Here is a 13,823-nt window from a genome sequence, read left to right on the forward strand (position 1 = left end):
TATTTTCATAGTTATAGCCCTGAGTACTGATAATCAAAGAATTACTAATCTATAAAAACTTTAATGACTAGAATTTAGACCTGTTTTTTGTACACACACACATACATGTATAAAAACAGGTGAATTGCCACTTAGCATTCTAGTTTCAGGCAATAACTTTTATATATTACAGTATAGTGGCAAAGTATTGCCAATATTATTAGATTATAAGCTTTAAACTTGATGGCTAAAATAGTGTAAGACTGCATCCTCTGCATTTTAGTTTATGTTTACATTTACTAGAGAGCTGTTTTAGTTTGGTTTTACTTATTTTTGCTTGCCAAACAGGAGAACATTGGCTTTCTCTAAACTGACTTTGTCTAGAATCAAACCTAAGTGCTTAGGGACTAAAAGAACTGATCGGAAGCCCTCAGCTACCGCTGCCCCTGTTCCAGCTGTAGGCTGTGATGCCATACTTAAAGGGGAAGCATAAAGAACCTAGTACAGAATTGTGCTCCTGCCTGCTGCAAGGTCCGTTGGAATATCAAGAAAAGGCGAAATTTGGAGGTTAATTAAACCTTTAGAGGGCTTCCAGAGGCTTTGAGGGAAAGCTGTCAGTATTCCAGCCTTCTCTCTTGGAAGGACTGTTGATGCTTAACCTGGTGGTTTTCTTTCACATTTCGCTTAAAATGGAAATGTAAGTTACAAAAAAGTGCAGGCATAGAGGAAGCATATCTCAGAATAAAATAGTTAACACATGGAATACTTGGGTAGCCAGTGTATTTACATTGATAAACACGCGACCATTAAAGAAGTATCTACACCGCATGTTAACTTTGCTAAGTATGCACAATGGGATTTAGTGCTTCTGGTGGCTGAGCTGGTTCAGGTTACTGTGCCATGCTGCATGTGGCTTTGATTGCTTCCACTGGAACTGATGCGGCTTACATAAGCTTCTAGAAGGACAACGGCTTTAGGACTCTTTCTAGGAGTTCCTAAAAACAGAACTATTTTGGAGGAAATAATACACATTCGTTGTCTCTTCTTCTGTAACATCAAGAAGAGGGAAACCTGGTGAATCTGCTCCAAAAAATATTTATTTCTAAGATTATATTTAGAAGTAGATCAGTAAAAACGTGACTATGTTGCAGTTAAAAATGTTTGCGATTGTGAAGTGTATATATGCTACTTTTAATATTACCATTGATTTCCTACTTAAAGTTGAATTAAGCTTTGTGTTCACTGATAAAAGCATTCTTTGAAACCAATGGTAGCAGTTATACTGGTAGTGAAAATTTGTTTCCTTATGAATAATGCAAAAATGTGTGTAAATAAAATATGCACTAAACTAATCTGTGTATGTGCTTTCTTTTTTTTTTTTTTCTCCCAGTAAAGTGAAGCAAGGTCTCCTTCCTAGCTTAGAAGATCTACTCTTCTATACCATTGCAGAAGGACAAGAAAAAATACCTGTTCATAAATTCATAACTGTAAGTTTACTGTTCCAGAGTGCTGTATGATAGCTTACTACTGCAAGGGTTTTTTTTAACATTCTAAATGCAAGAATAGAAAATAAAGTATATCTTTTACACATGGTTAGCTGCAGCAAGGAATGTAACTATATATTTTTTTTTCCCCTGATACTGTTTATGTGATTAAGAGAATGAGTGTACTAGTATCATTATTCACTTTGCTGTGCAAATGAGTCTGCATGAAAGCATCTGTATCTGTGTCAGGGCTGGCTGGTATTTGCACTTGTGTAAAATGTGGTTGAGCCACTGTGGATTTCAAATGACATTAATCCTTTGACGTTAGCCAGAATGGCAAAAGGATCAATAAGGTGTCAAAATGTCTCTGTGTTGGTAACGCAGTGGCAGATGTCACTTACCTTGATAAATAAAGGAACAGTAGAGAACTTGATTGTAGTAGCATATTTTTTCTTTTTAGTAATTATTGTTTTATTGTAATAGGCACTCAAATCTACAGGATTACGTACATCTGATCCCCGTCTGAAAGAGTGCATGGATATGTTAAGACTGACCCTTCAAACAACTTCAGATGGTGTTATGCTGGACAAAGACCTTTTTAAAAAGTAAATTTCTCTCAATAATGTAACTGTATAGTTCTGAATGAATGTTGTCTGTGTGTTACTGCTGCCTGAGGAGAGACATAAGGTATATAAATCAGTAGGTAATTAAATCAAGAGTCAAACACACACTCCTACTGATCCTATTTTCATACGAGTGTGTTCTCTGGTTTCGTGCAGCACGCAGATTGTGTGATCTCCACAAGAGTTTGATGTGCTGGTGTTGTGTATCTGATCCCGTACTACAACTCTTGGTCAGATGCCAAATAAATTAATTGATGCAGCATGGAGTATTTAGTACGAGTACGTAAAACTTCTTTCTCGCTGCATCATCAGTTTTTAATCTGAAGTGCAGGATACAGCTTCTGTCTAGCGAGGTGTTCAGAGTATGTATGTAGTTAATTCTAAAAGTGAGTATATGAAAAATAGAGTGAAGTTAAATTTCAAGATATGTAGAGATGAGAGCAGTTAGGACTGTAGACTCTGCTTTGGTCTGTTTCGGAGATTTATATGCCATATTTTAGTGATTTTTTTTTTTTTTTTTAAGAAAAGTCTGAAAGTCTGTGGTCAGTTAGCTGAACAATATAAGCACTGTTCAGGTTGCCTTCAGTTCATTCCAAGCACACTCCCTTGCTCCCTACTTACAGTTTTGCGTGCTGAAAGATTGGAAATTTAGAGGCTCTTAAGTCTTGAAATGAAATTTGTAGACTATTTTTTGAGTTAATATTTTTATTCCATTTACAGGGTAAATGACGTAATATCTAAAACTTGCTTCTTTCATGAAGAGTATAGTTTTGTCAAAATTGGTACAATTTTGTTGTTCTGTGACATTTTTTGAATTTGTGAACTAACACTGCTTAGTGCTATTTCCTCTCAGTTACAATTTAAAATATATATGTGTCTAAAAGGGGTATTTACACATAGTTGCATATATATTATATACAGATAAGAATACAAAATATATAGTATATAGTGTGTCCTTACAATATGTATTTACATAGCTTATATACATATAAACATCAAGTGTGTATGTTATGTGTTTTTTAATATATATAAACAATTTTGGAAGTACATTGAGAAAAAATTAACGTCTGTGTGTGTGACAAAATAACAAGCCAGTCAACTCCTTAATCAAGTGTGGGATATTTCTTAAAGGTATAACATGGACTAACTTTATTCCTGTATTTAAGTTCAAGGCCGCATCTTTGCTAGTTATTTGTCTATGCAGTGAAAACTCTGAATTGTTACAGCGTCAGAAACCTTCCTGGATGTATGGTTGGATTGGAAATGAAATTCTTTTGCTATTATGCCTTACATTTATACTAGAAGGCTTTTTCGTAATAGTAAACTATGAATTATGCTTTAGGCAAGGGCTTTGTATTAAAAAAAAGGACAAGTGATTGCTAATTAGAGGGTTGACGATTAGCCTGTGTTCTATGTTATACCTCTAGGATTTGATCCTCTGTGTTAGGGGAGTGGTTGTTACTGTGATAATTTGTGGAAGGCTTACATGGTTCCTTCTTGTGAAGAAAGAGTCTTGAACAGGAAGACTCTACAGAGAGTGGAGAGGTGAATCTCTTTTTGCACAGCAGATTTTCCTTGGCAGCAACAGGTGTTATCCTTTTTTATAAATTAAAGCTCCCCAGATTTTAGTTATCCGTTCCTCCTAGGCACACTGCATTTGCTGTGCAGAGACTCATGCAAGGTTCCTGTATTTTTATTCTTCTCCAGGTCTTTAAGCTGTGAAATGTAATAATGTATCAATTCATATGTACTTACCTCAGGACTTGGAAGCTTCAGTTTCCTAAATGTAAAAGTCAGTGTTGCAGTGGTGTAATTCTCCTGATGAATTTGAATCCAAAGCTGTAGTTCAAAGAAAGCATCAAGGATAAGTGACATGGAGTGGTGATAGCATAAGCTTGACTAAATCAATCAAGTCCAGTGGAAATTACCTGTAAAATATTTTTAGCTCTTGCATCTGTACTGTCTGTCTTTGGAGCAGAAGTTTCAGCACCTTTTTAGTGGTTCTAAACATTAGACTCCAATTTAACTAAAGCTGCTTTATTTTGAAGATTTCTGGCTTTACAGTGCTCGAAGTAAAAATTTGCGGGGGAAAAAAAATCTCCACGTTACAGGCAGGACAACTTCAGGTTTTAATCTGTCATCTGCAGAGTTTCTTGAATTGAAGACTTCACTAGTGCACGTTTCGGAGAGCGTGCTTGACAAATTTCTTGAATTAGCTGTTCGTGTTACATCTATGTAACATAACATGGGGTTTTTGTAGCATGAATGATACCTCGCTGAAAACAGCCTGCTTACTGAAAGCACTGCAGCATGCAAGTTAGTTTGCTATGTGAATTTTTTTTTGGTACCCTAGCTATGGTGCTACTTAATAAAGTAGTAGTAGTACTATCTAACTATAGTTGTACGAAACTTAGGCAACTTAACAAATATGGAGGGCTGTACACTCTAATCTTCCCCATTAGAGTGTGCATATTTTGATGTATCCTATATTTTAGTTCTGTTTCTGTGACATTGTAGCTAATTTGTAGACAAATCTCTAATAATCTTTGAAATAAATCCTCCTACCCCTCTTAGCTTTTCCTTTTACTCACAGCTCGTTGCTTACAGAAATATAGAAGACTTGCTAAAAGCCCTATTTCTTAAGTGTTTTGGTCAGTGGTGGGGGGGGATGAGGAGGAAAGGCATGAGGCAGTCAGAATTGGGTTATTTTGAAAACGGTGTAAACTTGAGTGAAATGGTATAAACTGGATTATTTTCCAGAATAATTTACTTGGCTTGTAGACTTAGCCTGTGTCACAAGGTGCTATCTGTCCTGCTTTACTGGCCTAGAACTGTGGTCTTGCTAGGCAGAGCTCCTCTGATCTGTGGGTAGGAAGCAGCAATCTGGGTATGTTATGTTCTAACCATAAACCTGGCAATCTGTTTCTGGATCTCAAGCAGGGTTATCTATTTGCTGCTGAGCAGCTGTGTGGCTCTCTCAATCTAGGTAGCAAATCATGAAGAAAACTTTCATTTAGATATGCTTAACCCAGGTATTAATAAGTGTTTTCATCCCATTTGATGAGCATTTAGAAAGCTTTTGGCAGAAGATGTAGTGGACTTCTGCTGTGTTATGATATTAATACCTCAGTTGTCAAAATAATGTAACTTTTTTTTTTCCTCCAAAATATCTAAATACATTGAACACTTCTGCAGACCTAGTCTTGCTAGTTGGAAATGCAATTTCACATTCCTTTCTGTAATGCTTATACTGTAGCTTTTTAAACAGAAAGAAGGTGTCTATTCAGCTGTGTAGGCAGTCTAACAGTTCTTCAGAATTGGTGGGAGTTCAGACTGTGCTTTTAGCAGATGTCTACTTTCTGTAGGGAAGCAATAATGAGCAATCTGAGCCAGAACTTGAAAAAGAGTGGATAAATGTAACAAGTTGTGTGATAAACATAGTGATCCTAACTTTATGCTAGAGACCAAAGATTGTTTAAAAAAAAAAAAAAAACAAACCCAAACTGTTACTTTAGGTTATGCAAGTCACTGAAAGTTACTATAGATCGTAAGACCTGCATTCTAATCTTCTGAGCCCAAATGTATTGGGGAAGTTTTGTAGTTTGAGAAGACATGCTTTCCAATGGGGGAAGAAATCACAGAATGTTAGAGATTGGAAGGGACCTTGAAAGATCATCTAGTCCAATCCCCCTGCCGGAGCAGAACACCTAGATCAGATCACACAGGAACGCATCCAGGCGGGCTTTGAATGTCTCCAGAGAAGGAGACTCCACAACCTCTCTGGGCAGCCTGTTCCAGTGCTCTGTCACCCTCACCGTGAAGAAGTTTTTTTGCATATTTAAGTGGAATACTTGGATTGGGATTTGGCAAGACAGGCTTTTTTGTTTTTTAGGGTAAGATTGTAATGTTTTAAGAAATGGAAGAATTTGAGGTGGGAAGGTTTTAGTGTACCTATATTGAACACTGATGAAGTATGTGGGGGATAAAGGCTATGTTTTTTGTCAAATTTGACTGTAGAAAGATTTTTCTTTTTCAATATATTAATTTAAATTCCTCCCAGCGACCTTTTCCTACTGGTCCACTTCTCTTGAGCCTCAGACCATTGGTCTCCAAAGGGTTACCTGGAACATAAACCAGTTAGAAACTCCAGTGGGGAGAATATCAGAGGCTGTCAAGGCTAGTGTCCTTGTTGGCTGAAGATTTTACTGCCCCATGAACTGCAGCTTGCTAAGAGCCCTGTCATTTTTGTCCATGCAGTATTTGTTCCGAATACCCATCTAGATTAACTGAACCCCCGTATTTAATGTCTGTGAATTTATGTGGTTTGCCTGGGTTAAGGAGTACCAGGATAAATACCCACGTGCTGGCCTCGGAAGAAGTCTGGGAACAATAACTTCTTGCAGAAATAGGTAATGTCTTTAACCAGCGTAGCTACTTCTGCAGTGAGTTTCAATCTGTAGCTTAAAACGATTGAATTATTGAAGTGGGCATCCTAGACTTGGTGTGAATTGGTGAGTGTATAAATCCCCTTCCTGTTTCGAAAAAATATTGTGGTGTCAGAGGACTGTATTTCAGTGCATACCTCCTTGTTTTCCACACTTCGTATTCTTGAGGTGTGGTGATAGGTTTGGGTGAGCTTCAAAATTTTTTTTTTCTTGCAAGAGTACTTAAAGCTTTCCAGGTGATTCAGACAACATAGAAGTGCATCTGAAGGTTGTCATTCCTTCTGCACATGTAGATGCCATAACTTATTAATAACTTTTGAGAAGGGGTTGTTGCACCTGCAGTAGGTAACTGTGATTGGAGGCTGTGGGGAGTGTAGTCGACTGGCGGACTTCTTTGCAGTCAGCGGGCGAAGTTCTTGGACACCACCCAGATGAGCCAATTATGATGAAAGTGAAAGCCATTTATTGTGTGTTGCACACATGCTTTTATACAGAGCTCTTTCAGATTTGGCAGCTACTGATTGGATACAGTAGTTTTAAATTCTTAACAACAAAATCACTATTGGCTACTTTCAATCCTGGGGCCGTAACTTTCGGAGCTATGTCAACACAACCTCTAAAACTTAGTTGTGCTAATTATTTCTCTCAGTTTCTCCTTATCTTTCTCACGTCCTGTATAATTGGATGCCTCTGCACATCTGGTTGCTTTTCTTCTTTCCCAGGATCCTTTATCAACCTTAAAATTACGAAGACTAAAGTTAATATCATAGCTAAAATTCTACTTCAGCACAAAGTGCCCCTACAGGGGAGCGAACCAAACAGGATTTTTTTGCGAGATATGTAAAAAAGGAGTGGGTAAGCATGAGAAATGCCAACAAAACCCACTCAGTTGCTGTTTTAACATAGACTAGCAAAACAGCTTATTACAGACAGTAATTCTTAGGATGCCAGTGTCTACAATGGAAACTTCTCTGCTGTATCTCTTTCACCATCAGAGAATAGCGCTTACCAGCATTTGAAATGAATGGATGTAACGTGTTAATCGCTCCTAGCTCCCACCCTTGCTTCCACTCACCTCCCACCCACAGACACACCACTGTAAGCAGCATGTCTCAGCATGTATTTTGATCCTTCCCTTCTGTTTCTCCTAGATAAGTCCTTTCCTTTCTACCTCATCAGTTTTTCAAATGTACCAGATGGGCTGATGTTCAGAGAGTGTGGATGATAATGTATTGTGGGTTAAAAGGCAGCAAAGATTCCGTAACTGGTGATAGTTTGAAGCAAAAGACTTGCAATACTGCTCACTGTTAACTTCTGTTTAGTTTAGAAGATGTTATGGAGTACTTCCACAGGGTTTTTTTTCTTTTTAGAGTGTAAACTCATTCCAGTTTGGTCTGTTGGAGGTGTTCTGGTTCAGTTCATGGTGAAACCAGTTGGAAGTGAGAGAAACCAACCCTGGACCTCAGAAGTCTGTTCTAATTCTGAAATCAGTATTTCTTTGGACAAGGGCTGGGTTGGACAGCTGTCACATGTCTTCATCTTAAGGAGTGGGTGGTTTAGATCCCTTTTGCAAGCTTAGCTGCTACTCGAAGGCAGATTGCTAGTGCCTTGCAGTACAGCCTTTCAGTTGAAACTTCAAATAAGGGCTTTAAGTAAAACAGCATAAAAGTGAATGCAATGAAGCAATTCTAAAAATAATTTAAAATAATTACTTATAACATATAGACAGGAAAATAGAAAAGGTTTTCTAATAAAGACCTCTTCTTGTAGGCATGTAACTTCAAGGGACTGACAGTCATTGTTTATATAGCATGTAATTGCTGCTTAAGTAGGGTTTTTAACAGTACTTTGTCAAAATACTAATAAACCTTTTTTTAACTTTTTACAGGTGTGTACAAAGTAATATTGTGTTGCTTACTCAAGCCTTCAGGAGGAAGTTTGTAATTCCAGATTTTATGTCATTTACTTCACATATTGATGAGTTATATGAAAGTGCTAAAAAACAATCTGGAGGAAAGGTATGCTATTTGTAAATTAAACTTCAAACTTCTATGGATTTCTTGATATAAACCAAATATGTTTGTTAAGTGGACAGATTTTTCTTAACATTTTTAGCAAAATGATAAACTGGTAACTTGATAAAATTGTTGTGGAAGTTTAGTTGTGTCGGCAACTTGTAAACTGTGTTACAAATAAAGCTCCTTACCTCTGACCATCTTTTACAATTTTGAGGTTAGAAGGGAAAAAGAGTGTGGTTCGTTCTTTATTTTACATAAACTGTAAAACTGCTATATAATTTGTCAGACTAAAGTCTAGTTTAGAGTTTAGAATTATCCTACTGTACACAACTGGCTGGTTGTGTGACAGAAATAGCTGTCAACACCATGCCTATATTACTAATTAAAGTTTATCCTAGTGCTTATTTTCAATACTTGAACTGAAAAATCACAAACTTTGTTACAATCTAAAATTTTAAGTGATTTGAAAATGCTAAACATGCCGTAACATGGAACAGAAATTCCCCTTAGAATGTGCCAAAGTTTACTTCCATTGAAAAAATACTTTATTTGATAGTAATCTAGTGAATATAATAATTTGTAATGAAGCTTTAAATATACTAGGTGATTGTTAATGGAGTAATTTGGTTGTAACTTGTGTATACTTCCCATTGGCATTTATTTTAATTAACATATAGTTAAATATTTTGGATGTTGTAATGTCTCCTTTTTTTATTTTTTTTATTTCACATTGTGATAGGTTGCTGACTATATTCCACAGCTGGCCAAGTTCAGCCCTGATTTGTGGGGTGTGTCACTTTGCACGGTGGATGGACAGAGGTATATTCTAATTTGTAGATTTTACTGTTTCAGTTATTTAAACTGTCTCTCATATTATGAGGAGCAGGGAGTTGGACTTGATGGTCCTTATGGGTCTCTTCCAACTTCAAATATTCTATGATATACAGCCCTTCATGATATCTCATGGTTTAATTAAAAAAAAAGCTTTATTGGAGTTGTTTAAGTAGTGAAATCCACTTGGTCATCTTTCTTAACATTTTTTCAACTTCCCTGTTTAGGGTGAATTAATTTACTATTATGAAATATTGTTTAAATAGTATTTGTAAATACTATATCTAAAGCTAGATTATATTGTGCTCTTGGTCACTGTACATCACTGGAAAAAATTCAGATCCGTATTCTTTTAAAAGAAAATGAAGGTGTGGAAACTGGACAGAACTTAACGTTAGTTTGTTTTTCAGGTTTGTTTAAACTTTCTCCTGTAAGAGTGTATATAGATCTCAGATATAGCTAGAGTGCTTTTTTTTTTTCTCTAGTACAAACCCATTTCTGAATTTGCTTTTGTTTTGTTACATCTTCAATAATGACTAGCAAGTAACTTAGTTATGCTTACTTTATGGAGGCAATTATTAAAACCTTTAAATCTTTTTTTCTGTACTTTAAAATGTGACAAACAGAAAATTTCAAAGCTCTTAATCTGTGTTTTTCCCAGGCATTCTGTTGGCGATACCAAAGTTCCATTTTGTCTTCAGTCCTGTGTAAAGCCTTTGAAATATGCTATTGCTGTTAATGATCTTGGCACAGAGTATGTGCACAGATACGTTGGTAAAGAGCCTAGTGGACTAAGATTCAACAAATTGTTCCTGAATGAAGATGGTAAGAGATATATAATATTTAATAATGCAAATACTCAATTTTAGAAAATTACAACACAAGCTACCCAGGTTTTTTCATTCTTTTTATTTTACTGTCTTATTATTGAAGTGTCCCAAAATATTTTGCTCTCAGCATGGTAGGCTTATCCTTTGTCTCTCGCTTTCGCCTGGTTTAGAGTGCTAGTAAAAGAAGCTTTGTTATTTCTGTTCTGTTTGCTAGTATCCAGCTGTAGGAAAAAACAATTTTGATAATGCAGGTATTTGAAATATGTATTTATTTAGTTGAGTTGGTAGCAAGTATTCCTTAATCGTGCATTCTGTAAAATGATGGTGAAAGAATCAAAAATGTTAAGTTGATGTTAAGAAACGTGTATTACTTCCCTTCTCAGCCCTCTGTGAAGCAGGTGCTGGTGCCAAAGGCCAGTGCTGGCTAATTTCCAAAAGGTGAAATTGAATGCATCATCCCACAGGTTATTGTAAACTGAATTGGGCTACTGATTCAAAACAATGCTTTTATTTTATTTTTTTTCCTGGGGCAGGAGTGGTTTAGCAAGAATTTCTTGTAGAGTACTTGTCTAGATGATTTCTTTTTCATATTATGTTACTTCTCAAGCATTAAGATGTTATTTTTAAAAACATTCTGGCAAAAATCTGAGAAGGATGACTCATGTAGCCTTGGAGGAAATACTGGATGTTATCTCTGAAACACAAATGTTTCTTCTAGCGGCTCTTTCTCACTAAGAGAAGAGACAATGTTTCTGTTGCCATGGTATTGCGATTAATATTTAATTAACAGCATAAGGCTTGGATTATATTTTTTTGTCAAGGACTGTATTGAATTCTGATTTAAGTAACTATGTTATTAATATATAAATGGTACATAATTATATTTAGTACATACCTTAAAGTCATCTTTGCAAACTTACAAGTAAAATAGATCGTGACAACCTATTTCTTCTTTTTTATTATGTTGCTAAGTGGTAATGAAATACCAACACAGGTATATATTGCCAAGAGGGAGTTAAGCATTTTATCAAGCTTTGCTTCCTTGTTTTTTCTTTTCTAGTTTTTCCAAATACAGTGTGAAGAAGACTGTCTTTCATGTCCCAAGAAAGCTTTCATATTATAGAAAGTTTTGATGGTGCTGATAATTGGCCATTTTTCCCTTTGGCTCAGTATAGGTGTTCAATATAGGTACAAGGTAGTAGTTATTTTCTGTTTATTTCTACTTTTAAAATTGAACTATGAGAGAAGACGAATTGTTAGGCTGTGATTTTTTATTATGTTACTGTTAAAGAGTGTTTATAAGACTATTCTGCAGTAAGAGAATTGGGATTATTGAAAGTTTGACCAGCGTGCATGAAATTAATAGAGAGGATTAAGTCACATGATAGAAATTTTAATTCTTAAGTATGTGCTTGTGTCACTTGATTATAACTGCCATGAGAAGAAAGTGTTAGAACTCTCCTGGACAGCCTTTTATCAATACAGTCCTTAAATGAAAGGCTAAAACAGGAGGCAGAAGCCTAATAAATAGGAACATTTCAGTTATAGGGAGAGAAAGGGAAGTTGAGTTTCTGTGAGTGAAGAAAGAGAAGGGAAGAAGGGATTACACTTTGCTTGTAGATTTAAATTGATGTATGAAGTTTGGATATGCAGAGTATTTGGCAGTTTGAACATACGTATCTTTGAAGATCATATTTGAAAAAAAAATTAATCTATTTGCTTTCTAATTATTCTGATATAGTTGAATTTCATGTTCGTAGTCAGGATTTATGTGATATGCAGATATTTGAGAACTGGTTAAACATGCATGTGAAGCTATTTTTTATACTTACTACATTAAAGTTTCCTAAAATGGTGTTCTTTCAATTCTTTTTTTACTAGTATTGAGATTCAATCTGGAAAGAATGGAGAATATTACAAGACAATTTTAAATCATAGCTAAAAATGCCAACTTACCAAAAAAAAAAAAGTGTTGCTAAGAATCATGGGCGTTTTGAGTAGGATCTGTGCTGTGCAATGAAAACTGGGAAACTTCAGCGGCCTTGTGAATATTCTGTTCTAAAACTTTTTTTATTGAAAGGAACATCTGGCCTATCAAACAATTCAGATTTCTGGAAGACTAAACCAATTTCCATGTTAATTAAAAACAGATTATTCTAATTGATTAAAGTAGATAATGAATTTTACATAGTAATATGTGTCTGAAATAGGCATCATCAGGAATAATTTTTATGGCCATCGAGCAGTTTGCAGGTGTTTTTCATGCCTATGGAGTTCCTGGTGCAACATGTCTGACAATACCTGTATATACGTGCTGTTAGTATCTCTCATCCCTACATGAGACCTTCTTTTGGTGATAATTATTTGTAGAATTAGTCTAGTATTATAATTGCTTGTACAACTTAGTCCAGTAATAAGTGTTGCATTGGAATTGAATGAGAGATTGCCAGGAAGTGGTTTATTGTGCTGAGGGATTTTGTTAACTAAAGGTTGAATTCTTTTTTTGTTTTTAGTCTTTGTATTGGACAAACACATTTCGATGTAATTTCAGAAATAACTTGTCACGATGAGCTGTTCTGTGTATTAAAATGTCTGTATGTGGCAACCTCTGCTTTCTGTGCTCAAAGACTGCAAGCCAGTTGTACAAGAAAGCCCTAAGGCCATGGACCAAAAAGGTCAGAAGAACTGGCAGAGGAAAAGCACTGTAATTTGAGCTTATTAGGGGAAAGATCTAGATCACATATGGCATAATTGCATGGCGGGTTGCTGGAGCAATCATGCTAATTGCCAAGCAGTTTTGAGGTATTAAAAAATACGTATTTTTCACCATTTAGTAGTGATGTCCAGTGGAGAGATTTTTGGGTAACTAAATGAATTATTTTTTTTAATTTTGAATTTAGGTATACCTGTTAAATACATTGTGGTTCTCTGTGTAAAAGGCTGTTCTAGACAGGTATCTCCTTCCCACAGGAAAAAGCAGAGCGCTGCATCAGAGAAAAATATATTTACTGTTCAGAGGCTGTTAGGTGGATTGTTTATGCAAGAGGCAAATAATTGAATCAGTGCTACACTTAATCAGGGCACCACAGTAAAACTTGAAGGGGTATTATGACTTGTGCTTTTCATTAAGGATAAAAACATGAGTTTACTCCAAAGTACAATAAGATGATACAGCAATGTAAGAGACTTGCAGAGAAGCTGCATAAAATATTTTTTTCAGTCTGAGCAGATAATTGCCTTTATTATTTGAATATATATGGAGAGTGTATGTGTGTGTTTTAGTTTAGTGATGTGTGTCAGCTAGCTTTGCAGAGTTTTTGATACCTCTTTTTAAAGATTAGTAGATGAGTTTGTTCGCCTCTTTGGCAAACTGTTGCAATTATAGTATTAATCTTCATTCCTTGTCATTGTACAATGTGGAATCCCCTTGCTGATTTACACCCACTATGGGGTAAATCAGTGGATGCTGCTTTAGAAGGAGACCTATGTATAACTTTCCTTAAAAATTAATGTAGTGTCAGAACCTGTGCATCCCTAAGAGATGAAAAAATACTTAGAAATGGAAGTATTATTGATGGGAATGAAAGATATCTCTTCTTTGAAATCAGCAGGA

General features: G+C 35.7%; 1 protein-coding gene across 1 annotated transcript in view; it reads left to right on the plus strand.

Annotated features, from left to right (window-relative positions):
* Positions 1-1,369: 1,369 nt before the first annotated feature.
* LOC104465704 (glutaminase kidney isoform, mitochondrial-like) overlaps positions 1,370-13,823 on the plus strand; it is a gene marked incomplete at both ends in the record, with an annotated part of 15,758 nt that continues 3,304 nt past the window's right edge. Inside the window, 5 exons of the mRNA XM_010078861.1 lie at positions 1,370-1,466; positions 1,947-2,068; positions 8,420-8,549; positions 9,289-9,368; positions 10,042-10,205. Coding sequence (XP_010077163.1) covers positions 1,370-1,466; positions 1,947-2,068; positions 8,420-8,549; positions 9,289-9,368; positions 10,042-10,205 — 593 coding nt within the window. The remainder of the gene's footprint in view (positions 1,467-1,946; positions 2,069-8,419; positions 8,550-9,288; positions 9,369-10,041; positions 10,206-13,823) is intronic.

The sequence above is a fragment of the Pterocles gutturalis genome, unplaced genomic scaffold, assembly GCF_000699245.1.
Source record: "Pterocles gutturalis isolate BGI_N339 unplaced genomic scaffold, ASM69924v1 scaffold21133, whole genome shotgun sequence".
Classification (NCBI taxonomy): domain Eukaryota; kingdom Metazoa; phylum Chordata; class Aves; order Pterocliformes; family Pteroclidae; genus Pterocles; species Pterocles gutturalis.